Raw genomic sequence first — 26188 nt, forward strand, 5'->3', positions numbered from 1 at the left:
AATACGTTAGTAGTATATTAATGACTAAATAGGAATTGAATATTTGGTAGTGATGTTATTAGTAGCCTATTTTAAAATGTCTACAGTTTAAAATATATTCAATGTAATCAAAACGAAAAATGTGACCGAATTTGAATTTTTTTTTAGTAGTTTTGAGATAAGTGCTTAGGTATATTTTTTTATAACGTGTAGCAAAATAAAAATGTTTGTAATTAAAAAAAGTATTTGACTCTACAAAGTTTCTAGATTCGGAAACAAAAATATGTTAAGAAATATTATTTTATTTCAATTTTTACGCTTTAATATGCTCTCCAGCTCCGATATACCTATGTTAAAGAAAATTTCAAAATTTATAACGATAATAAAGCATTTAAAAACAAAATCAATAAGCATATTAAGAAAATAAATCAGATAGGTAACTTTATAGTTTAAATTGTATATAACTACTTTCTTGACATTTAAGCTGCACATAAGTACAGTCTTTAAGAAATGAAGCAAAATTAAATGTAAAATGTTGTATCCTGATTTCTAATACAGATTTCATGTAGCAACCATAATAACAAGATGTGCACCGTTTGCTATGCAGATAGCGAGTGCGCTCCGTAATCTACTCGTACACTATTCTTTAACTAAACTAATAATAACTAACTACTATATAACTAAATAACTATAGTCATAATCGTCTTAAGGCAAGTGTCATATATCAGTGTGTAAAAAGGTTTAGGTTATAGGTACCTATAGTCATCTTTATCATCATCTTAAGGCAATTGTCGTATACCAGTATGTAGAAAGTTATAGACTATATTGGACTTCTCGCTTTTACCTTTACCCATAAAAGATAAAAAAATATTTTCTAATGCATAATTTCGAAAAGTCAAAAAATCCATCTGAAATTCCAACCTAGGGCCCTGTCTTATAAATTCGTAATTCATACCGTTAGTTTATTAATATCTCTGATTATAAACAAACAATCCAATAATTTAATTTCTAAGAACATTTCATGTAAATGTAAAGTTAAGTTAATGTATACCATTAAGTGTGCAATCCTACCTACAATTGTAAAATCTCAAGAATTAATATTTCGTTCCGATGCTTGATGTATTTATTTTAATAAAATGAACATGTTTTTTTCTTATGTAAGTGAGTTGTACTCTTTTAGAAAATAAATATCTTAAACCGTAAGTGTGCTATTACGTGTTTTCATACTAAATTAACCCAAATATTACACACTAGTTAAAGAAAAGGGCGTGGCCAGGAACTACTTAATCACAGATCAAATCAAGTAAAGAGAATAAATAACACGGTAAATGTTTATAAATGAACATCATTCGGTTCCGCTTCTTTGTAATTTGTATAATCTTCACATTACTTCACCATAAAGTAATAAGTAAGTTGCAATTGCTAAATAAGTCATGTCTCTCATCAATATACGTAAGCGATGAAAGATTTTCTCGCTTAAGTAAAATGTTGATGTATCATGCAATTTTTGCATGCATGTATTGCGTGTATGTGACAGACGGACAGACGGACAGACAGCGAAGTCTTAGTAATAGGGTCCCGTTTTTGCCCTATGGGTATGAAACCCTGATAAAAATAAGTAAAAAATAATAAACATGTGGTGGTACGGAAGCCTCCATGTGCGAGTTCGACTTGTACTTGACGAATTATTTATTCTTCAAGAAAATTACTTTCATCAATTTATTCCTTTTATACCATAAGTTCTTGTCTCTCTTAACGTATATCTTTGTTGCTCATACAAAGACCTCATGAGGGTGGTATCTAGTGAAGCAGAACATAATTCAGGCCCTACAATCAAATGAACTCAAGCGAAATACCTTAATGGGTCTGTGACCACATAATTACTGGCACAAGGCTATGGTCGATTACCATCAAATGAAAACTTTTTCTTTACGCAAACATGAGGTCTTTATATTGTAATCGTGTTGTAAAATTTGTAATTTTTTATGGATTTTTGACTTTTGTGGAAGTCAGTCTGTCGTGAAAGTGTTTTGCAATTTAAAGTTATATAGGAATCACCATCAATAAAAAGTGTGGCCAAGTGCGAGTCGAACTCGCACACGGACCCTCCGTACCGCCATGAAATATTTAACGTAAAATTTTGAAAATAGTATTTGTTACCATAGCAACTAAAGAACACCCATACATGCATTATGAAAGATTAAAGCGCTATAAACGAAGAATAGTTAATCGAAAAACGCTGGAAAATACCAGTTTCTTCTATCAGGACTACCCCTTGTTTTTAACTGTTTATGTTTAGTAAAAATGCACAATCTATGAAATAAATACAAAGCTCTAAAACCAACGAATTAGGGTTAAAGAATTGTTAATTAAATTGTAATCCAAAATTAAACCTTTTATACATGTCTCACTCACACATCACAGAGAAAAGCGAGAGGTAACACAAACGGTTGATCTTTATTGAACTGAATTATACACATAAAATTTAAATTCTATCACATGATTACGATTACATGTTGTTATGATTCTATCATTGTTATCACAAAGGCGTGGTATTATCGAATATTGTTTTTGTATCGATTAGTAATATGAGTAAATACCAAATGCGTAAAACCCGAAATTATCGTAATAAATTCCATTGTATTTTGTAATAGACGTAGCAAATAAATATGCAATCGTCTTGATGGTGAGCGCCTTTTTTATATATTTGAGCCTAACGATAAAGCAGACGTGCTACCTGATGGAAAGCAACGTCGCCTATGGACATTTGCAACACCAGAAGAGTTGCCAATACATCGCCGGGAATGGTTAGTCTATGAGCGGTATCTGTAGTAACCCCAGATAGAACTAAAGTCCATCCTATGGTCGACCATTGACTATACTTGTGTGTTAAGTTAGAATTACTCTCGTTAGTAATTAAGTGTTTTCAAACTAGAACTAAGCAACTCTTAACACTGTTGTTATTAAGCAGAAGTGTATCGATGATGCTACCAAAGTCAAACACGAAGTTTTCTGACACCTTTAAAATATCCACATAATATAAAAAAGGCAAAAACAAAGGGAACAAGCCATATTTAACACGCTTTTATTAGCTTGAGTTGTATGTATGTATGTATATATGTATGTAACGAAATCTTTGAACTCGATTTTACTTTGAACGGTCTGATTAATTTAAAATTTTGAACAATTTTCAAGAACCGATGACAACACATGATTTTAATAATTTTATCTCATTCTGCTTATCAGGATCGTCAGAAATCAGGATTAACGATTTACCTTGTGCGATTTTAGCGTGTTTTTTAGTTATTAAACTATAATTATTATTTCGTGTGACAACCGTTCTCTTATTCTTGCTTCCTACATTTCATGTTGTGTTATTAATAAAAATATATTTATAGTCGGCTTTCGATCACTGAGCGAACACAAAGAATAAACGCATAAACCCCTATATTATCAGTAAATCTATTGTAACAGTATCAATCATAAACATTTGGCCATAGCGTAATAGTTAGCCCCGGCACGCGATGTAACGGACCCAAAATGTAGTGACCCAGCTGTCCCGCAAGGAAGTGACTGCTTCCGTAGGGAATCACGCACTTACTTTTAGAAGCTGTTTTGTTTACAGTGTTTTTATAATATAGTAGCAGACGAGCATGTAGTAACTTCACTTGGTAAATAGCTACTGCCGCCCATGGACGTCCAATATGATTAGATTCCTACATGGTATCGGCCACAGACAAGCCGCTCTGCGGACTAAGCTGGAACACCTTCAGAAAAGTATGTCTCCCCACACCCTTCAAACTAGAACACAGCAGCGCTTAACACTGATGTTATTAGGCAGAAATATGTGTGGCGGTGGTGTCGCCAGAGTCGAACCATAAAGGGTTCTACCACCTACAATTAATTTTGTAAAGATAGTTTCTTGAAGAACTTGATTTAGTATTTATCTTTGTGAAAGTCTTCAGTCGAATTGTACAAACGCCAAGTGACCCAGTTTTGGTCAATTGTATTAGTTATAATCGTTTTGAATTACGCTTGTTATAGACATTTTCGATTATTTCGAACCTTGAAAAGTCAGATATTAGTCAAATCTTAGGTATATAATTAATAAATGTAAAATATTTATTTGTAATTTTCAAATCCGTGATTTATACCAATACTATATATGTGATTGAAAATAATTTGCCTTTCGTGACAGCTTCCTTAGTTATTGTAAGTTAATATTTGGTTTCACAACATTGTTTATATTTGATTTTTTTTAATATCCCATCTATCATTCCTTGCGAACGCTCAAACATTCTCATGAGTTTACTAACAGTTCCAAAATACAAAAGTGCACCAAACAGTATACACCTAACAAAAATTCTCAACTTTAAACACGTATATATTAAGCAATGTTAATGAAAGTGTGATGTAATGGACCCTAATATTAACAATTATACGTGCGTCGAATGACCCAAACCCGCGCTATAGAAGGAAGTGTCGGCTTCCGTTGTGAATCACTTGTGGCCAATTCGTAGGTTAACCAGCTATTAAATTGTGAATCGGACTTTATCATTGATGATCTTTTAGTATTTAAAAAAAATTGTTTCTTAATTAAGTTGATCCCAATGGCGCAGCTATTAGTACTATGTTGACACGCGCAGTGTTTCAGTTTCGATTCCCAGTCAGACAAACTAGTGTGTGAAAGATTTTCCTAAATAAAAAAATTAAAATTCTGTATTGGGTCTGGGTGCTAGAATACTGATTGAGTATGTGTGTGTAGGATCCATACTGGAAAATAGTGTTAGGTAGAACTAGAATTTTTGTATTAATCATACAGTTATCTTAAAAAAATTTAAGCGTCGATTTTAATTACGTAGTCAATTCAAATAAAAAAATCTACACAATACTACCCAAAAATCTGTTCAACTAGTTACATTGATTCCAGCGTAGTTTGTGAAACTCAATCCGAGCTCAACTCGACAAATACCGTTTGTTTTGCTCCCCAGAGAAGATAGACAGCTCAATTACAACGCCGTCATGACTCTCTTTAATAGGATTTTCAGCTAACTGTGATTATTTCGGTTAAAAATAACTTCATTCTTTATTTAGTATAGTTTTGGTTATATGGCAAACGTTTTTGTTCATTTTTATGAGTCTTAGCTGTGAGTAAAGTATTTATTTGATGTATTTAACTACTGATTTTTTACTATTTCAGTCAGGCTATCAGAAAAGCTTTTTATTAACATGAAGCTAAAAATACAATAGCTATATCGCAATACATTATTCAATATTATAATTTAAAAGTAAAAAAATACCATAAACGCTCAAATACGAGTACACAACCACCCAGACCTAGAAAATAATCCTAAATTCATAATTAAAAACTAATTTGTAAAAAACAAATATCAAAACTTAAAAAAATATAACAACAAGATGTTTAAATAAGTTCAAACTGCAGTACGTATACATAAATTTCCATTTTTATTACTTTTAAAAGGTATCGTTAATATGAATATAACTGTCAATCAATAAGTTCCTACTTCGCCCACCAGAATGATGTACACCGCGCTCGTTTCCATTACACTCATACGTCATACGTCAAGTTAGACGTCATTCGACGTGTCGGGTCAACCGACGACCTTGCCCTTACGACCTTCAAGCAAATTGCGTAACGCCCTATAATCTCCGCCATCTTTCATCTGAGCCCATATTCCGAGGGCATTAGTTGCCTCATTTTTACTTGTCACTGCCATAATACTTTTTTCCGGAATATTTGTTTTTGTAGCAAATTTGTTGCTTGGTACAACATTTATGGAAATTTATTAGTATAATAAGTTCTATTTTTGGTGATACCAGTAACGGGAACAATTTTTGTTGGTCAATTTTTTACTACGAAACATGCTACTAATAATGTCATAGCTTCGTTCTATTTCTTATTTCAATAACAGATGCTTTACTTTCACTTAATATACAAATAATACGCAAACTTTACAGTAAAGCTGAAATGGCTATATAATTTAATATTTAATGAAATACAGCTATATATTTATTCATTCATAGACATACTAAGATTATTAATAACTTTGATATTAATATATATATATATATATATATATAGATATTAATATGTTCATGATTACATTTGTAGAAGTTACGACAAGTAAACAAATATATATACAGCTTATTTTTTTCCCTCACAAAAACAATATTCTAATTCTACATAAAAGCACATGTTACTAAAAAAACACACTTGCTAATACGTCCCCTATTTAACATTTAAACCGCCTTCAATATTAATCAGCCATTGCTAAAGCTACATTCGAGAGCATACACTTTGCATACAATGCGCTATAACGCTCTCGGCGGAGAGCTCTCGGCTCGAGTCGCTTTATTGACGAGCTGTTTCTTCTGCATAAAATATTCTGAATCGAAACTGAGTAGCGTTTACGTTTTAAAATACAGTGAGAACATTGTTTTAACAGGTTTTGTTTTACGTTTCATTAATAACAGATTTTATTATTGGAAATAGTTGTTTAAACACACATTGTGGTACTAATGTTAGAGATATTCTGAGACATTGGTTAAAAATTTATTTTACCTAATTTGTAATTATATTTAGTTATCATGTCACTATACTATGCAGTTGATTTTAGATTCGATTTCTGAGTCAATACTTGATCTGAATCTTTAATAAAGTTTTTTTGTTATTAAGACTAATACTACTATGTAAGTAAAAAGTTACTTTTTTTATTAAATAAACCACGCAAGAAATGTGGGAATATTTCATCTTCATCATCAACCTATTATTATCCCACTGCTAGGCTCGGATCTGATCTCACAGTGGGGAGAATATTTAAATAGTATTAAAATATAAAAACAAAACAAACTTCACAGTCTGTAGGAAGTACAAAAAGTAGTAAAATGGACACAAGCCCGTCCACGCTGACCCCTTTATATTAATACAGTTCCGCGCACTGCCAGCCATTATTCTAACTTTAGTTGGTTCCTTAAGCCGTATACTATTTTATTATGTTACTAGTCTGGCTAGTAACGATCAAATTACGGTAGTTTTATACTATTTACGTGGTTCTAAAACGTGATGTTAACATTTTATGCATTCCTATTGTAAATAATGTTGTAAAATTTAAACCAACAATATAATAGAGTATATCGCTTAATAAGTGAAGTAAGTGGTCATTGTGCTAATGTAAATTTTGTAAAAGAAAAAAATATCTCCAAATACAACAGAAACTCCAATAAGAGTCGTATACCAATAAGGGCTAAGTTGGAACGCCAAAATAAGTAAGCCTTTTTTAAGACTAAACTATAAGGCAGATGGATCAACCAATGAAAAATTTATCGGCGTCGAAAGATATTGGCAACATAAAAGACTGCCTAACCAGACATAAGGACAATCTATACATAATCAATCCTATGAAATATAGTATAAATCATTTAAATCTAGAAGAAACTCGATAAATAAATCCCAGTAATATAACGCAGAGTCAGTTACTGTAATGTTGAGACGCCATAAATAATTTTATATCAAGTTACACTCAGTTATATAATTACAACAACACAGATGTTTTATCGTGCTCTAAGATGTTTTGAACAATGAGACAATTAGCGGTTGACTCATTGGAAAATGGATCACGGTACGGAAATATTAAATCTTTAGTAATTGAATTGTCCGTCAAATTAATTGAAACACTTTAGATTGTCTAAATTCTTCATAGTGTCTGTAAGCATGGTTTATAACAAGAAGTAATGAAGTAATTTATTATAGTGACAAAGTAAAAAAAAGGAATAACATCCAAATTATTTAAGTCTACATATTTATAAGAATACTATCGAAAACTATATATAACGTACGGTATAAAGGAAATGAAAACTATAAGTTTTGATATTATAAAAATCATAATAAAACACTACCTAAAAATCTAATAATTTCACTTTCATCTAGAGTTACTGCAAATAAACAATAATTTGAAAGCAATAATTACTTTCACTTCAGAACAATGAAACATTTTATCAAAATACAAAAAAATGACGTAGCTTATTCTCCTATTTTATCACGAATTTATCTTATAATCTTAAAGTGGCAACGATCAGCATATTTTTGCATAATAACATTTTCTATCTAAAATCCGATCTTCAGAAAATTTCACGGTCGAGTGTCGTCGATCTATATAGATCATCGTATAATGGAAACGTGACCAATCAGATAAAAATGCAAACATTCTTTAAAAATCTCAGAAATTACTCATCTATGTATACAAATATAGACTGACGTGTCTGTCTTTCAAACATATGTATTAAGTATATATGTCTCAGTCTCTGGCATGCCCTACAACTTAAAAATATTTATAACTAGCTGACCCGGTAAACGTTGTGTTGCCATATAAATAAAAAAATGTTAAGGGTGAACAACCCCTATCACTTAGGGGTATGAAAAATAGATAGTAACCAATTCTTAGACCTACTAAATATGCATATAAAATTTGGTGAAAATCGGTAAAGCCGTTTCGGAGGAGTACGGTTACTAACATTGTGACACGAGAATTGTATATATAAGATAATTTAAAAGATGTCAATGAGATTAATGATCGTAGTAATAAAATTCTGTTGTATTTTAGTTAAAGTTTGTGAAACTCCTGAGGCTCCCATTACCATGTGAGAAACAATATACACATATCTTAATTCCCAAAATTTGTCTATAATTCACTTTAAAGTGTATAAAGTCTACCAAGACTAGAGTGGTCTATATCCTAAATCCTTCTCATGCCGATCAGACAGCCCAGCAGTGGGCTAGTAAGATAAAACCGTGGTTTAGATAGCGCCAGTAATTAGAGGCGAGGAAAGAAGCGATCAGATAGGCGTGGTATGCGCGGATCTCAGTTATGACGAGACTTTCTCGCGCGCGCAAACATAGGTCCGGTGCATGTTTATTAACTGTGTTATTCTTTAAAATCGACATAAATATCTCTTCTATGAATGTTATATACAAATTTGTAATTAAATAACTGAAAACGAAGTTTAAGGATGCGATGTGTGCACTGGAGAACGCATAGACTTTGGCTAAAAATAGAATTTGACCTCACGCAATAAAAATAATTATAAACATAGACAACGTTTCTATGTGTGTACATGAAATGTGTGTGTGTGTCAAGTTTGATAATGATTGTTATACTTAGCACATCTTTAATAATGTGACGATTTCTTCCTCTACAAGCACACCTGGTTGGTAATAATAAAGTTTTCCTCCGCACACTTTTTAAATCGTAAGTCCGTGGTATTTCAACCTTCGCCACACTTATTTCTGCTTTATTATAAATTGCTTTATTATAAAGTATACCAGAGTTAAATGTTCCGATTTTCTAATTTGAAGGGTGTGAAGGGGTAAGTGGACAATTATACTAGGCTTTCCTACTTCATCCTCAAAACTAGAAATGCACTCTAGCTAACATTTTTTTATAGTATAGGAGTAGCAGACGAGCGTGCAGTCCACCTGATGGTAAGTGACTACTGCCGCCCATGGACATCTGTAATCAACCCCAGATAGGATTCCTACCTGAGGTCGGCCACAGATGCGCCGCTACTCTGAGGACTAAGCTGGAACGCCTCGGAAAAGTATGTCTCCCTTACTACACCCTTCAAAACGGAGCACAGCAGGTAAAAATATTTGACGTTGATCGCAGATGTCTATGATCTATATTGTTTTTTTTTCTATCAGAATTACACGCTTTGTTATCTCAATCTTATAAATATACAAATAAAGCAGTAGTGACGCAAAAAAAGTGTTTAAAATAAGACAATAAGTTATCGACAGATTGTGACCTGTGAATCATGCTTATGTAATTAGTAATTCGAGAGCCGTCTGGTTTGCCTTCACCCGAGTCGAGACCTAATCTGAGGTTAATCTGAATCGTTTTCTTGTCTACTTTAGGTTCTTTAGTCTAAAAAATAAGTCTAAGATACTTTCTAGTCTAATAATTCTAAAAAATAAGTCTAAGATACTACTAGGTCCAAAAAGTATTTATTTTCCTAAAGAATAATTATAATAAAGTTTAATATAAATAAAAGACCGACTGCTAAAAATATAGCCCAAGTTACTCTCACGATTAAAGCTAGTCAAGCTAGGTTAGGCTAGGCTAGCCAACGACATCATATATAATGTTAATCTCTGACAAACCTTTTGGGTTGTAGGAGATGTAGGACACGCTCGAAAAATCATTATCCTTTGCAGTTAGGTAAAAAAGGTTATATAAAAAAGATTGCAGTACGAATACCACATATTAGTTCTAATGGTTATGGTTTTTTTCCGACAGATTTCATAGGAGGCGACTAGGAGGAGGAATAAATCTTACAGATTGCGGTAGTATCCCTCTGTAAAGTTATCCATCTAATGCGGTCACAAACACAATTTAAGAAGACCTATTAATATTCAGCAGTGGACTTATAATGGGCTTGTATCACGTGTTTTTTAAAGAAAAAAAGTTTTAAAGTAACTCTCCGTGATTCGACTGCAATGGTACCACATTAATTTTTGCCTTATAATCTTATATATGTATAAAATTCTCATGTCACAATGTTAGTTACCGTACTCCTCCGAAACGGCTTTACCGATTTTCACCAAATTTTATATGCATATTCACTAGGTCTGAGAGTCAGCTACTATCTATTTTTCATACCCCTAAGTGATAAGGGTTGTTCACCCTTAACATATTTTTATTTATATGGCAACACAACGTTTGCCGGGTCAGCTAGTAGTAGTATAAAAAAATGCAGCCAAAAGTTTGCAGAAAACAAAATATATTTAAAACAATTGATATTTCGCAGGCCGTAATCTCAACTACAAAACATTCTACATAATACCTCATTAATAGTAATTAAACGTAAATCCTAGTAATCTCGTCTAGGCTATACTTAATAAGCACTAAACCTAACAATGGCGGCGTTCGGGGGAATGACCTGCTACTTTCTCCCGCTAATAGGTTTTGGTCTAAATGGTCTATTAGCTCCTCTCACTTGTATGAAGTTGTATGTATTTGTTACGATTTATTAGCGTTCGAACAAGTGAATGTAATGTTAAATTGTAGTCTGGCTGCAATTTTGAAATTGGTAATAGCTTTAAGTTATGCGCTATTTACTAAGCAATGTAAGCACTAAATAATACTAGCTGACCCAGCAAACGTTGTGTTGCCATATTAATAAAAAAAAATTATGGGTGAACAACCCTATCACTTAGGGGTATAAAAAATAGATAGTAGGCGATTGTCAGACCTACTGAATACGCATATAAAATTTGGTGAAAATCGGTAAAGCCGTTTCTGCGGAGTACGATAACTAACATTGTGACACGAGAATTTTATATACAAGATAACGAATATAAATATTATTTGACAAGAGGCACGTGTCTCAAATTGTAGCAAGTAGTAAATCGTTTTAAAAATCAATTATAAAGTATAAACTCAATTTGAAACTCATATAGTGAACCTATTTTTAAACAATTTTGTCATATGAAACAGCATTAGTATTTTTTTACCCGATGCTAAATCAACTAACAATTGATCCGCCAACGTAGCATTTTTAGTATAACGTTTTAAGTGCAGATCCAAAGTCCAAGATCTAAAGTTTTTTTATAATATAAGTGTAGCAGACGAACATGCAGTCCATCTGATTGTAAGTGGCTACTGCCACCCATGGACTGTTTTCACCCCCAGATAGGATTAGATATTCCTACTTGAGGTCTGCCACAGATGCGCCGCTACCCCTGGACTAAGCTGGAACGCCTCGGAAAAATACGCCCTTACCACACCCTTCTAACCAGAACACAGCAGCGCTTAACACTACTGTTTGAAATAGGTGTGGCGGTGGTGCTGCCAGAGTTCAATCACAAACCTCCTGTCTATCTAAATGCAATGGAAAATCTTTCCTTATGTATTGTATAAAGAAACGAAAAATCTAACAATCTTGTAATATCTCTACTACGCTATCAGAATAATGTGTGGCCTGATGTTTTACGATGTATATTTTGAGTCATAACTGCATGTTCAGATTAGATATGAATCGGCCAAATTTTCGAGTCTAGGTATTACACACTATCACGACGCACTTTACGGAATTGTAGGCACAAGTGTTTATTTGCATGTTGGTAATACTGTCATTTCCGATTGGCGTCATTTCCGAAGTAATGGCCCCATTAACAAAAGTACTAATGCATTTTTTATTGTGTTTAATAAATATCCAGTCTACGCTAAATCCATAATAATTATAACCAAAAAATTATAGTATTTCTAGTAAGAAAGATCACAGTTTTGCTTTAGAATATCCTATTTCCTTGGCATTAAGTATGAATTTATTTTGTAACCTAGTGTCTACGCACTTACAGATTATCATTTGCTAAAGTGTGTAATATCTATTAAAATACTACTTAGAACAATATATGACTAATAATCTTGAGAAGTCGTATTTTTTAACATAATTCCTTACCGCGTTATTGGCATGCGGTAGTAATTGAATGGCTCTCTAACAAGTAAAAAAGGTTATGCGTCCTCTATCACATTTCTCGGGCTTTCGTTAAAACAAAGCCTAAATCTGCACTAGACATATTTTTGTAACAAATAGCACATACTGTAACTGTAATATTAACGTAATGTAAAGTAATGTTACATTGCCAAGTTAATAACAATTTAATCACCTATCTATGCATATAATTACAGAACCTTTCCGTTGTCAGGATAACCTATATTATATCCCGAATTTGATAGTGTCGTAACCTATAATCTCATATTACGCTCATCCGCGGCAGCCGACCTTACCTTGTGGGGTTTCCTAATACGCAGCCGAGGGGCATCTGTCAAATTTTCCCTATCGCCATTTTGTTTTGTCGCGCCTAAAATGGCGTCGATCTTCCTCCTTATTTGCAACATTTTGAAAAGTTTAGTAGTAATGCAGAGGTAGGTAACATTTTATTATTTGGTTATTTTTTACGTATTTAATATTAAATAATTATACTTTTTTAGATAGTGAAGCATTCAGGTCCATAATACATAGTTATAAAGATGAGATACGCAATGAGTTACAGATAATATCTTATAAGTTTATAATTATTATTTTGGTATATGAAGTTTAAAAAAGTATTTTATACTTCCAAAACAAAATGCCAAAATTCCAATTTTGTGAAAATGTTTTTATAGCAAGTTATAAAGGTATTCCTGTGAAGGTTGTAGGAGTTTACGTCGGAAGCATGAAAAGGCATTTAGTAAAATACGAGATGAAGGTAAGAATGCGACTAAAATAGAAAAATCAATAAAAGTATGACGACTTTGTATGCTGTGATCTCGTAAAAACAGATAACTATTTATATTATGCTACTAAGTAGTGTGTTAGATGCTTATGACGTGAAAGTATATGTCATACTATAAATAACATAATTATCTCCTATTCTCATAATTAGGGTTCCGTACCCATTGGGTAAAAACGGAACCCTATTGCTAAGATCCCGCTGTCTGTCCGTGTGTCACTGGGCTCTATCTCCTGAACCGTTATAGATACCTACACTTCAAGATTTCAAAAAGTATGTATTATGGTTGCCGCTATATATCAACAAATCCTAAAAATTGAGTAGTATGGTAGTGGGTTGGGCAAAAATTGGGTAGTGGGTTGGCCAATGAGCCTACAACCTGGAGATTAAATTAGAATACCTCGTGTAAGTGTTCCTCTGTTGCCACAGCCTTCAATCAAGTGATTAGCGCTAAAACTGCTGTTATAACGCAAATACTTTTAACCACAGAGTTCTACAACCTCTAAGCACTGCTTGCATATACATAATCATTTGTTATTATATAATTACCTCATCTAGCCCATATATCTAAATATATACTTTCACGCGCAATTTTCGATTGCATTATCATTTCTCCATATTGATAACTTACTCAGAATTTCGATAATATGTGATAGTAGAAATATTTGTATTTTAATCTACTGTTATTCACAGCACTAATCCATTACTGGGATTCTAAGCCCATGTATTTTTAGCTTGTATGTACTGTGTATTTCTATTATCTATATACCATACTTCTATACTAGTCTATAGTGATTTTATGAAAATAAGTTGATTTCCATTTACATTTTTAGATTGTGTGAAGTGTATCATAACTTATCTATAAAGTTAAGTAACGTTGATCGGAGTCAAGAGTCGGATTGGTGACCGCTAATAGCTACATTCATTGCGCGCTTCCATGCTTTAGAGAACATAGTAGGTATAGTTATCAACAACCTATTATTGTCCCACTACTGGACAGTCTCTCAGTGTAAGAGGTAATTAGGCCATAGTCCACCGCGCTGGCCAAGTGCGAATTGGTAGACTTCACACACCTTTGAGATTTTTTTGAGGGCACAGTACGTCTACTCTTATCTTTTATTATATTATATAGTGTTTCTGTGTTCTAAAATGTAGTTAGTAATTGGTTGCCTCTAAGATACGTGTCTGAAACCTTTAAAATATATTCATGGTTTCAATTCTCAATACGGATGGTATAGTCCGCGTAAAACTAGGCCGCTCTGAATATAGAAATGAATTGCGTCGCCATAGCAAATTGTATGACTACACCTGCTCGCAATAACTTCAGAGCAGACTAGCAGTTTGGCGCGGACTATAACTAATTTCCTAGATATACTGGCATATTAGTAAAAGTAAGTTTTAGAGATTTGAATGTCATCTTCAGTCCGCGTTAGTCGAACATAGGCCTCTCCCAAGGTACGCCACTAAGCCCGGTCTTCGGCTCTCCTTATTCAACCATCTCCCGCCGCCCGGCGCAGATCGTCGGTGGTCGTCGGTAGTGAAGGTGGCGACCTTGCAGGAGGGCGTCCCACACTACGTTTGCCTAGGCGTGGTCTCCACTCCAAGAGCCGTCTACTCCAGCGGTTGTCGGCTCTTCGACAGATGTGGCCAGCCCATTGCCACTTCAACTTGCTAGTCTTCAGAACTATGTCGGTGACTTTGGTCCTCATGCGATTTGAATGTACATTTTAAAATTAACCACTCCCTGAACCTATTGTTAATATCCCGCTAATTCTAGATCACATCATGTCTAGCTAGACGGAAGATGTTATTTTGAGGCCTACTTATAATAATAGATTGTTTTCCGGGTTGTAGATTCTTGGTCGTCTGAGACATCTCTTTGACACTTACAACTGCAATCTCTTCTGTTTACTACGAGGTAGTTTATTATCAAAATTAGCAGGCTGAAGTGGCAATGGGCCGGCCACATCGCTCGGAGGACCCATAACCGGTGGGGAGGGAAGGTCCTCGAGTGGCAACCACGCGTAGAGGAGTACAGGCCGCCCCCCGACCAGGTGGACCGCGGGAAACCGCTGGCTTCAAAGGGCACGGGACAGGTTGGAGTGGCGCCAATTAGGGGAGGCCTATGTCCAGCAGTGGATATCATAAGGCTGAGGGATGGGGGGATCGAATAAGTTTAGTATTAAAATAAATAAGTAATATAATAAATAATGATAAAAATATTGCTTAAAGATGGACTGTTTAAGTTTAAAATCATAATAGCTAACATGCAAAATATCTATATATAACAACACACAAGGTTGAGATATGTTACTTAGTTCAGATGTCCAAAATTGAGATGAAGCAATTTTAGAGGCTGTGTATGAATTATTTAAAGTAATAATTAAAGATCATACACTAACGGCAAGTGCCCTGCTGAACTAATAAAGATTAACTGGGATGCATTAGGTTAGGTTAGGTTAGGACTAAATTAAATCTCCTCTTTACTCCTCTGTCTTTTTACCATACCCATCATATAAGAAATGGCAGTGTTTACCACTGTCAAGATAGAAACAGGTGCGGTAATAGAACTGTTGTACAAGTCATCAACTCATTACTGTCCCACTGCTGGGCATGGGTCTCCTCTCATAACTCCGACCGTCACACCTATTTCTGCCTAATAGCAGCAGTGTTAGGCGATGCTGTGTTCCGGTTTGAAGGGTGTGGTAAGGGAGACAGACTTTTCCGAGGCGTTCCAGCTTAGTCCTCAGGGGTAGCAGCGCATCTGTGGCCGACCTCAGGTAGGAATATCTAATCCTATCTGGGGTTGATTACAGATGTCCATGGGCGGCGGTAGCCACTTACCATCAGGTGGACTGCGTGCTCGTCTGCTACTCCTATAATATAAAAAGAACGATATTTTTCTTAACCGTTTAAGGAAGCGATAATTAATTTCTATTGTGCGCTAAAAATAACATTCAGTGGCACTTGCCTGGGATCCAATCCTTAGATTTCCCTTACACTTCCGTTTAACCACGCTATCAGTACTATTATGTACAACGGATTGTATAAATTATAAGTTAACTAACTGTCAGTACACATCGTATATCCGCAAGCAAGTGTGTCAATGCAGGAATGACTACCAAATGTATGCATCTTACACGACTATTCAAATACTAGGCATAAACAAGAATGAAACTAAGCTTAATTGGTGACTAATTTGCAAATACACTTAAATGTTTACCTAATTATGTTGTCAGGCTGTTGTGCAATGCAATCAATTCTAAACAGATATCTAAAGATCTAAAGTTTTCTTTTTAATCCATTTACCAAAGGAAAGGTTTTGTGAAGTATAATAAACCGTTTAATAACCCAACGTCCTGAACGGTATTCAGCTATTTAATTAAAAGGCTAGGCAGATGACTTAAATGGATAACGTTTAACTACTTGCATAGCATCGTCATGTAAATTTAGCAATAGATGATAATTCTGTTTTTATGAAAGATTTTAGGGAATACACACTTCGTATCTCACCAGGGGTACAAAATTTAAATTTTTCCAGCAGCGCAAAAAAACAATTTTTTGCAGAGCGTTTATAACCCTGGCTATGACACTGTTTATACCTTATCACATCTATCATAGCAGCTTTACTCTGCTGTTATAAGACCTAACTTTATGTTTTTCCCGATGCGGTTTGACTGCGAATAATTACAGAACTGTTAGGTTAGATTGTAAGTATTTTTTTAACTTCTATTAGGAATCTTTGGAAATCTTCATCTGGAAGTCACATTCCAGTCATTAGCAATCTCTGATGTCCCAACTAGTGCCATGTGTTCAGTGCATTGCTCGAATCGAAATAGCATAGCGACGCACACATGTGTCATGTGTTGTTTGTGTGTATAGTGGGGATACTTCTTAGGATGTTAATTTGCATCTAAATCTGTGTAATTTGAAACTTTTGCCCGATTGTGGAAGGTAATGTTTTATGAGCGTATAGATGTATGTATGACTAATTCCTTGACTGATTTTACTTGAGATGTCGTTGAGTTTGTCTAAATTGTGCCTATATTTTTAGCAGTATTTTTTTATAATAATTTGCTAATTGTTTAAATAAGGTGGTACCTATATATTATGATTATGGTAAAAATGTTACACTTGCGTCAAGACACGTGGCCTGATCGAAAATTCGTAAGACGGCAAAGCGAACTGCAAAAGTCAAGATGTCATCCGGTGTCAGCATAGAAAATTGGTGTCAGTTTCATTGTTTATCTATTATATTGTATTATTCAGGTGAGGTTTCTAAAGTTTTCAACTTCTGCCGGCACTCCCGGAGTGCAATCCGTTGATTTTTTGCATAAAATTATAATGCCACCAATTGAAATCTATAATAAAATAAAAAATAAAATAAAAATACCTTTTATTTCTTACTAAACCTACTTACAAGGATCTAAATTGAAATCTATACGTATCCAAAATTCTGAGATGATACGCTTGGTATGCACATCAAAACGGTAAGTAACAACAGTTTAGTTCAAACAAACATGATGTAATTTCTATTATAAGATATTACAGATAAGATAAAGAAATGTGAAAGTGGAAGTTCAATGGAGTTTCTTATCTTGCTTGTAGTGACATACTTTGTTAAGGTTGATTGGTTTCGCGGTCGTGGCTCAGTAAGGCAGGTGTATCGAAAACAATATGCAATTAAGACAAGAGTTTTAGTTTAAGGAACTTGCTTCAACTTACTATTCCTCCAGTAAAGCTACGCGTTCGTGGCTTAGTAGGGCAGGTGTATCGAAAACAATATGCAATTGAAGGCAAAGCAGTCTTAGTGAAGCCTACTTTACTGGTTGTCAACATATTACTGTCTCATTATTGGGCATGGGTCTCCGCCCATAGTGAGAGGGGCTTAGGCCATAATCGTGCTGGCACGAATTGGTAGGTTAGAAGGAACTTTACTCTTTTTCTTATAAAAATTTAATTATTATGTTGTAATATAATTAAATATTGAAAAATCTTATCAAAAACTTACAGTTATATATACAATAAGTTCATTAAAATTGATTAAATAAAATTAAATACATGAATTTTTGTGACCATACGTTTTTAAATAGTGTAAATAGGTTATATCGTAAAATGTGTAATATTATACATTTTGTAGTGAAAACTAAATGATTCACATTTTTTATGACACTTTCAATTTTCTATATCGGATTCATTAGGTCATCGATATGATACAGTTTTGTGACTCAAATCTTTCCAAAAAATCTATGGAATGTCGCTTGCAATCTTACATATCAAATGACATACAACAATGAAAGCTAAATGATATTCCTGCTCTGTATTTAGAACTGGTCGATATACTGATTAATAAAAAGTAAATTCAAAGTTTTAAATGTTGACGTTTCTGTCATAACATACATATTACATACAGTCGGCATTCGGAATTCGTCACGGGACGTATATTATATATTATTACGAGGGTCCTGAGGACCTATTCGGGAGTCGCGAGTGTGTGTGCATCAAGGACGAGCGGTCGCCAAAGAGAGCAGCGCACCACTCATCGGTATTTATATTGTTTTCACCTACACTATCGTCACTAGCGCACAAAGATCAAAATTATATTTCGGATTAGAACCAGCGACCGAATATTCCTACATACCCAATTCACTAATTATATCTCTTCCATTGATAAGTAAAATAAAAAGATACGTCACCACCTTGAAACTGAATGAAGCCACAAAAGGATAATTTATCATTTGTTGTTTGGAGAAAACTTACATATAAATAACGAATGATACCGTAATTTACGTAATAAATACTTATTATTTATGCAACTTTGCACTTTCTTGTTAGGATCAATCTATGTATTTAGTCATCTAAAATCTCTTGCATTTATAAGGAAGTCACCCAAGAACCTACTGTATTTCATAGCAGATTAAAACACAATAGCGACAAATTAATTTCTATAGCCTTCTATAGTATAGATAGCAATCAATAGCCAACTCTGTTGCCAAGAGTGGCAAAGGGTTGAAACGTGACCGCACTGCGGCTTAGCCGGCACGTTTGTTTTTTATCTCGGCACGAGCGGCGTTCCGTACTCTCATAATAGTTATACGATGTTGTAAAACTTATTGCTGGTTCACTGCTCAAACTATCTTATTACATGCAATCTTTCTTGTCTTAGGTCTAATAGGCAGACATTAGACGTGTCAGACACGTAGCGTAACAGACAAAATATTTTTAATACTTTATTATTTTCTTGCTTTAGGCCCAATATGAACAGACATTAAACGTATCAGGCACGAACCGCGGCAGAATATTTTTTATACTTTATTTTGGCAGGGTTCGTGTCTACCTAGTTGTGCAGGTACATGAATATGTTGACGCATTGTATTGGATAATTCCACCTTATCTGCGACGGTACGCGTCTGGTCCGCTGTGTCTGTTAATATAATCCTCACTCACAAAACTGTATCTAAAAGGAATATCGATGTTGCCTATGTTAACCATTCAGGATATAAATGTAAAAGTGTTTGTGTGTTATTGGTTCATGTACCTATTACGACACTATATTTAATTGATTTCGAAAAAGAATTATTCGTTTGACTTGTTCCGGTCAGTTGAGGTGTTGTTTGAGTTCTCTTAGCAATGCAATTAGCATTATATACACAGATATAAATGAAAATTTAAAAATCAAAATGGCGTTCCTGATTTTATTTTTTCGTTACGCACTATACGAATTATTCAGTCAGCCAGAAATTTCATTTTTATAAACTTGTAATTCAAAAGATTTACATAATATTTTGAAACCCATTTAATTTTAAAAACAAAGTACGAGCATATAAAAATCTAATTTTAATGTTACTAAGATATAATCGTAGTAGCAACCACTAAATCTCAAGCGGAATGTTGCCAGCCATTAAAACTGAATATCACCTAAATCGGTCTACCTAGTCATTACCATTTACCGTAGCCACTGCAATATGGCAACCGGAATCGTGACTAATAGCTGGACAGAGTCAAGGGCGTCACTAGTTCAATGTTATATAAACCGTTAATGGTATGATTTAAGTATAAAATATGTAGAATAATACTTTTTGAGATTATAATAAACAGTTGTGATTGCTAGATTAAATTTATGAAAAAATGTAAAAAAAGTTAAAAATATCGAAATGAATAGGTTGCATGAAAATATTTTTTGTATTATCCAAAAAAAATTTGTGCATAAAAAATTGAATAATAAAATATGTTTTTTTTTTTTTTTTTGTATTGTTATGCATAATATTTGTATACGAAACGGCATTATTTGTTCTAATGCAACAATTAATCTGCCTGTAGCTCTTATTACACTTTGTAGCTCTAAATGTAGATACTACAAAGAAATACGTTCGAGTGTTCGAGTAAACCGGAAGTAAATTCGTTTGTAGCTCTATGATTTTGAAAATAGAAATGGATTTGGCTACCTCTATCTCAGTGCCACACCTATTTCTATGTCTCATTATATCATCGGTGTAGGTATTCTACCTTGAAGGGTGTGGCAAGTTAGGTAGCTCTAAGTGTATTGTGTGTGTGTGTGTGTGTGTGTGTGTGTGTATATTATAAGCGACTATAATAATTATTATAATAAGTTTCAAGTGAAACTATCTATTTGTTTTAAGCACATAATTCACATTTCAATGAATTCCCAAATCTTATTTTTCTTATCACACATTTTTGATATGATATTATCTATCACTTAATATCTCTGTTGAGTTTAACGCCTACATTTTGAAAATACATCAATTAAATGGACTTAAAACCGATTAATTACGTATCAAATGATATTAATGTTAAAACTAAATTCATATAACTTACTTAACTCGTAAGATCACGAGATATGTAATTTTAACAAATTTGTAATTTAAAGAATACATTCCTCACATACTCGTTACTTTGACGTTAATTATAATAAGTTAATATGTTATGTAGTAACAGATATAAAAAGGTGTAAATATAATTAAAGTGTTCGTGATTATCATTAAGCTTATGTGTTTTGTTCATTTTCAAAAAATCAATTTTTATTTTAACTTAGTGCAATTTATAAAAGGATGGTAGATACTTTATAGAAATAGTAACACAATTCAATATTATGATTATCATTTTTAACTTATCTGCATGATATCAAATACGTGATATATATATAATAAGGTATATTTGTCTTACTTTTAAGTTAGCAAAAAAAAAATCATAATAATATTGATTAGGAGATTTTTTTATCAGACATTTATTGATTAATATAGATCACAAGATCAATAGATATAGCTTATTTTATTTATAGTTTTCTTGTATATTTTGTAAATAAGTCTTTTTTTAGTTTATAGTTTATTTTATTACATACAATTTAATATATATAGTAACTATAATTGTAAATAAATTATCCCGTCACTTAAAAGCTAATAAATATATTTTACATATAGATCACATACATCCTAAATTTAAAAACCAATTAACAAAATACGTCGCGAAATATTCGCAAACGTAACACAAAACATCCGGTAGTAATTCATATAAAATATTGTATTTTTGTCCGTCTGTTTACTACGTAATTCAGGGTCAAGCGGCGCATAAACCGAATGTTTTTATTGGCAAAAATTTAGGTCGATAATATTTACATACCGTCATATAGGAAGCGGGATGATAAAATTGCGAATGATTTTATAAACATTGCATAAACGTATACATACTTCATATGTGAGTGTGTGTGTAGATTTGCATATTATCTGATTGTGTATTAGGCAGTGATAGCCTAGTGGTTAAGATACTCGGCCTCTCGATCGAGGGGTCCGAGGTTCAAATCCATCGTAGTCAAACCGAGATGAGTACACCACCTTTAAAATGCTTCGGGTCAATTGTAGAGTCGTTAGTCTAAAATGTACATATACATTAATATATGATGACCTGAGTATTAGTGTTTATACATGAAAATTAAGTATAAAAATACTTGAATGACTGTTTCTTGATTGAATATCTTTTCAATAACTGCAACTCCTTCATATTTTTTTAAGAAAATTAAATAAATGTAAATAAAAATTTGACTTTTGTATTTCAGATAGATTTAAAAATTTACATGTCAATCAATCACACAATCAAATATCATTCTATCATAAATAGACAAGTGAAATGTTATGTATAGAATTAAACTCGAGTATACTGATGTAATGATAGAATGTCATATTATGTATCAATTACTATCACTCTTAAACTTTTTAGAACCAAATAACTCTACAATCATTTCTTCCATTTATATAACGTTTATAAACACGTACACAATATTTAATGTTGTTTTCAAAATTAAGTTCGATAATATCTTCAGCTTTATAACTTAAATATTTTTTCTAAAAAGTCTATGCAATTTCTTGCAAATCTTGCATATCACGGTACAAACAAGATTAAAAGCAATATTCTGATATATAATATGATTTTAGACAAACTTTATCTCGGAATTAAGACATTTTAATACATAACCGTTAATCTGGATACGGTATTAATTTCTTTAAATAATATTTTTAATTTTTTTAGTAACATTCTGCTTGATCTAGCTAAACAATAAAAAGTACATGTATGGAGAAGTCCACACAATCGCAGATATTTAGCAGTTCATTCCTAACGTCTGAAATTAGAAAGTGCTTTTAATAGCTTAGTCAAAACAATGGTTCGTCTTTATCTTATCTACTAACGATTGTTGCATTTCCATTACACGATATTCCTGACGTCGGATTGCAACGGAATCTTTGGACAACAATTTCCTGTTGTTTGGACGCAACGTTGAACGTTTTATGCAATCTATCCGAAGTGTTATACTATTAAAATCTACAAGTTGAATCTATCCGAATCTATCCGATTGCAATCTATCCGAAGTGTTATACTATTAAAATCTACAAGTTGAATATCTTTAAATATCGGTAACTGTGTTTTAAGTTCAGTATCTCTTGAATAAAGGTTAAATGAATTATTTTCTTAACATCTTATATATAAAATTCTCGTGTCACAGTGTTAGTTACCCTACTCCTCAGAAACGACTTAACCGATTTTCACCAAATTTTATATGCATATTCAGTAGGTCTGAAAATCGGCTAATATCTATTTTTCATACCTCTAAGTGATAAGGGTTGTTCATCCTTAACATATTTTAATTTATATGGCTACACAACGTTTGCCGGGTCAGCTAGTATTGTTATAATATGATAATAAATAAGGTACTGGTCTCTCTTTTAAGTCATTTTATATTTATTATTAATTTTAGTTTATTGTGTATGAAGACTTGAATAATAAAATCAAAGTACAAAATATAGAGTCAAAATCACTATGATTTCATTGTTATATACTTTATAGGAATGAACCTTATCATTTATATCACACGTTCCCTATTTCATTTTCCTCTTTATACCCTTAGTTTTCCTCTTGTCGCTGCCATATCAGCTAGTCTGCATCACTAATCATGCATTACGGCAGTTAAATAACCAAAGTTAATAAAAATAGAAATAAAATGCATATGAAAGTGAGAGTTAAGCAAACTCCGCATGAGATGCCGTTATTTTAAGTAGGTATTTTATAAGTCTCTTTATGGACCGTCGGTATATAATACTTTTCACTGCATATGCAGTCATGCATGCAAATGAGCCGCCATTGTAAATATAAGTTAGTTTATCTTATAGTCGCTGTGCTTGTGTTAGAACGAATAAGTAAGCAAAGTAAGTCAATTTTTGATAAGTAAGCCAATAAGTTAGTAAGTTTAGGTCAATAAGTTAGTAACTATGCCTTGAGTAAAGTATTATGTATGCAACTAACATAGTAAAGATTTTAACTTATATTCAATTGATAAGCTTAAAACTTACTTTTATTTAAAATCAGAACATTGATAGCAGTTTTTTTTTTATATATTTAGAATTGCTTTTGTATAAGTTTACAAATTATTTGCTAATGAAAAAGTGCTCAACCTTTAAGTTAATATGTATTACAATTAATTGTCTACTTAATTACACACTGATACAACCAATTTATTCAAAAAATATATTTAAATCCAAATAATTATAATTTTGTTATTGAACTTAGTTCTTTTTACATAAAACCATCCATCCGTATGTAGGGGTTGCTTACTTCCGGGCCACCCTATGCGGCTTCTCTTCCCCGACGGCATGGTGTCATCATTTTTCAATGACACATATGACTTTAATTATCATTACTTTTATAGCTTTTTGCCATTTTCATTAAATTAATGACGTATGACACGCAAAAATGACGTCATAATCAATTATTTGCTGTTATAAATAACAACAGTTTTAACAATGAGGAAATTATTTTTACATGTCATTTTCGCTTAAAATATCTTTTAATTAAGTATTCTATTGATGCAAAAATGTTATCATAACCTTTTGTTGTTATAAATAACAACAATAAATAAATTGAGGAAATTAACACAAATCGAATGTCTTTATTTATATTTTGTTGTTAACAGCTGTATAATCGTTTTTCATAACTGTTCAATTAATAAATAAATTATTTCGATCGAAATTTCAATTTTTAGTTATGGACTTAGAATTTTTCGCTTCGCTACCCATTTTCATAGTCATAATTACTGTCGATCGATATATTCGTAATCAGCTGTAATCGATGACTACTTAATATTAAAATAATTGATTAACTGGAGTAGTACGATAGATGATAACCAATGATTCGCGACAAGCCGGTCATTACAAATTATGACTCGCCGGCTCACCGCAAAATACTTTATTGCGATAAATAAAACATTACAACCATATTACAACCAATAATCTCATCCTGAACAAGTTTCATATTTTAAATAATGTCATAAGAAATAGTCCAAAAAGTAATATACGCAATAAGTACTTAGAAATAGCTCTTGCTTCGGTCATCTTGCTAAACTTTTCAACTTTTCAAAAAAGTCAATAGTTTTACAAACGGCAGGTGGACTGTTGCAATGATTTCGTCGTACGTATCGAGCGGTGTAGCTCGAACAATATTATTCAATTGCCTCAATTAGGTAACCGGGCTTAGAAAAAACTATGGACGTCACGGATGACGTAACACATAAATGGACAACGCAGGTCGCAAAAAAATATCCATCCACACAAACCGTAATCGCTTTTATAACAGAGACAGGAATCCACAAAACACGCAAATATGCAGCGAGTAACCCAAAGTAGCGCCGAACTAGTTATCGATTGAAAAACGATACCGGCTGAAAAAAACAATTACTGTCCACTTTCCCACGTTGTATCAAAACGGAGAAAGTTCGCTCTCCACGAACAAGACGCTCGGTGCATCGGAATTTCGCCGGCAAATTGTTTTTCGCGACAGCCGTCACAGTGACAAGACGGTCGTTTTCGGGACTTACCTTTGACTAGGCGCTGCAGGATAATCTCCTTGTGCTCGTGCGTGTGGGGTTCGCCGATGACGGCGAGCAGGTAACATCCCGTGAGAGGACTCGGCGGGGGCACGGAGGCCGATACCTCCGTCCCCAAGGACAGGGACCTGTCCTCGTCGTGGTCCATCGCCGACGGCGGCGCCGGCGCGACTGCCGACGGTTCGCCCAGAGTTAGCGTTCGGAACCGACCGCTCGAGACGAGTACTCCGCTCCGAATGGCAAGACCGGCGGACGAGGTAGCCGTTTGCGCGCGCAAGCAGCCATCGACCGACGGCGCTGCGCGGCACGCAGACGCGCCGGCGTCTCGGTTCAACCCCAAACTTTCATTTCCTGCTCTCTCGTACGCCTTTCTTTGGGCAAGAGTGAGATGGCGAGCTAATAGGGCGTTTACAGAACCGCCGGTAGGTTGAGCGGCGCACACGTGATCTGCATTGCGTCTAAACAACCCGGCTGAAACCTCGTGCGGCTCAGCTGTTCGCTCAAAGGTTGTGCCGATCGATAATGATGTAGGT

The 26188-nt window shown here is 33.6% G+C and overlaps 1 protein-coding gene across 1 annotated transcript in view; it reads right to left on the reverse strand.

Moving 5' to 3' along the window:
- LOC140749199 (uncharacterized) overlaps positions 1–25903 on the reverse strand; it is a 203870-nt gene extending 177967 nt beyond the window's left edge. Inside the window, exon 1 of the mRNA XM_073082247.1 lies at positions 25647–25903. Coding sequence (XP_072938348.1) covers positions 25647–25803 — 157 coding nt within the window. The 5' untranslated portion in view covers positions 25804–25903. The remainder of the gene's footprint in view (positions 1–25646) is intronic.
- Positions 25904–26188: the final 285 nt, after the last annotated feature.

The sequence above is a fragment of the Epargyreus clarus genome, unplaced genomic scaffold, assembly GCF_041222505.1.
Source record: "Epargyreus clarus isolate Ecla_fem2 unplaced genomic scaffold, WU_Ecla_fem_2.2 ptg000017l, whole genome shotgun sequence".
Lineage (NCBI taxonomy): Eukaryota > Metazoa > Arthropoda > Insecta > Lepidoptera > Hesperiidae > Epargyreus > Epargyreus clarus.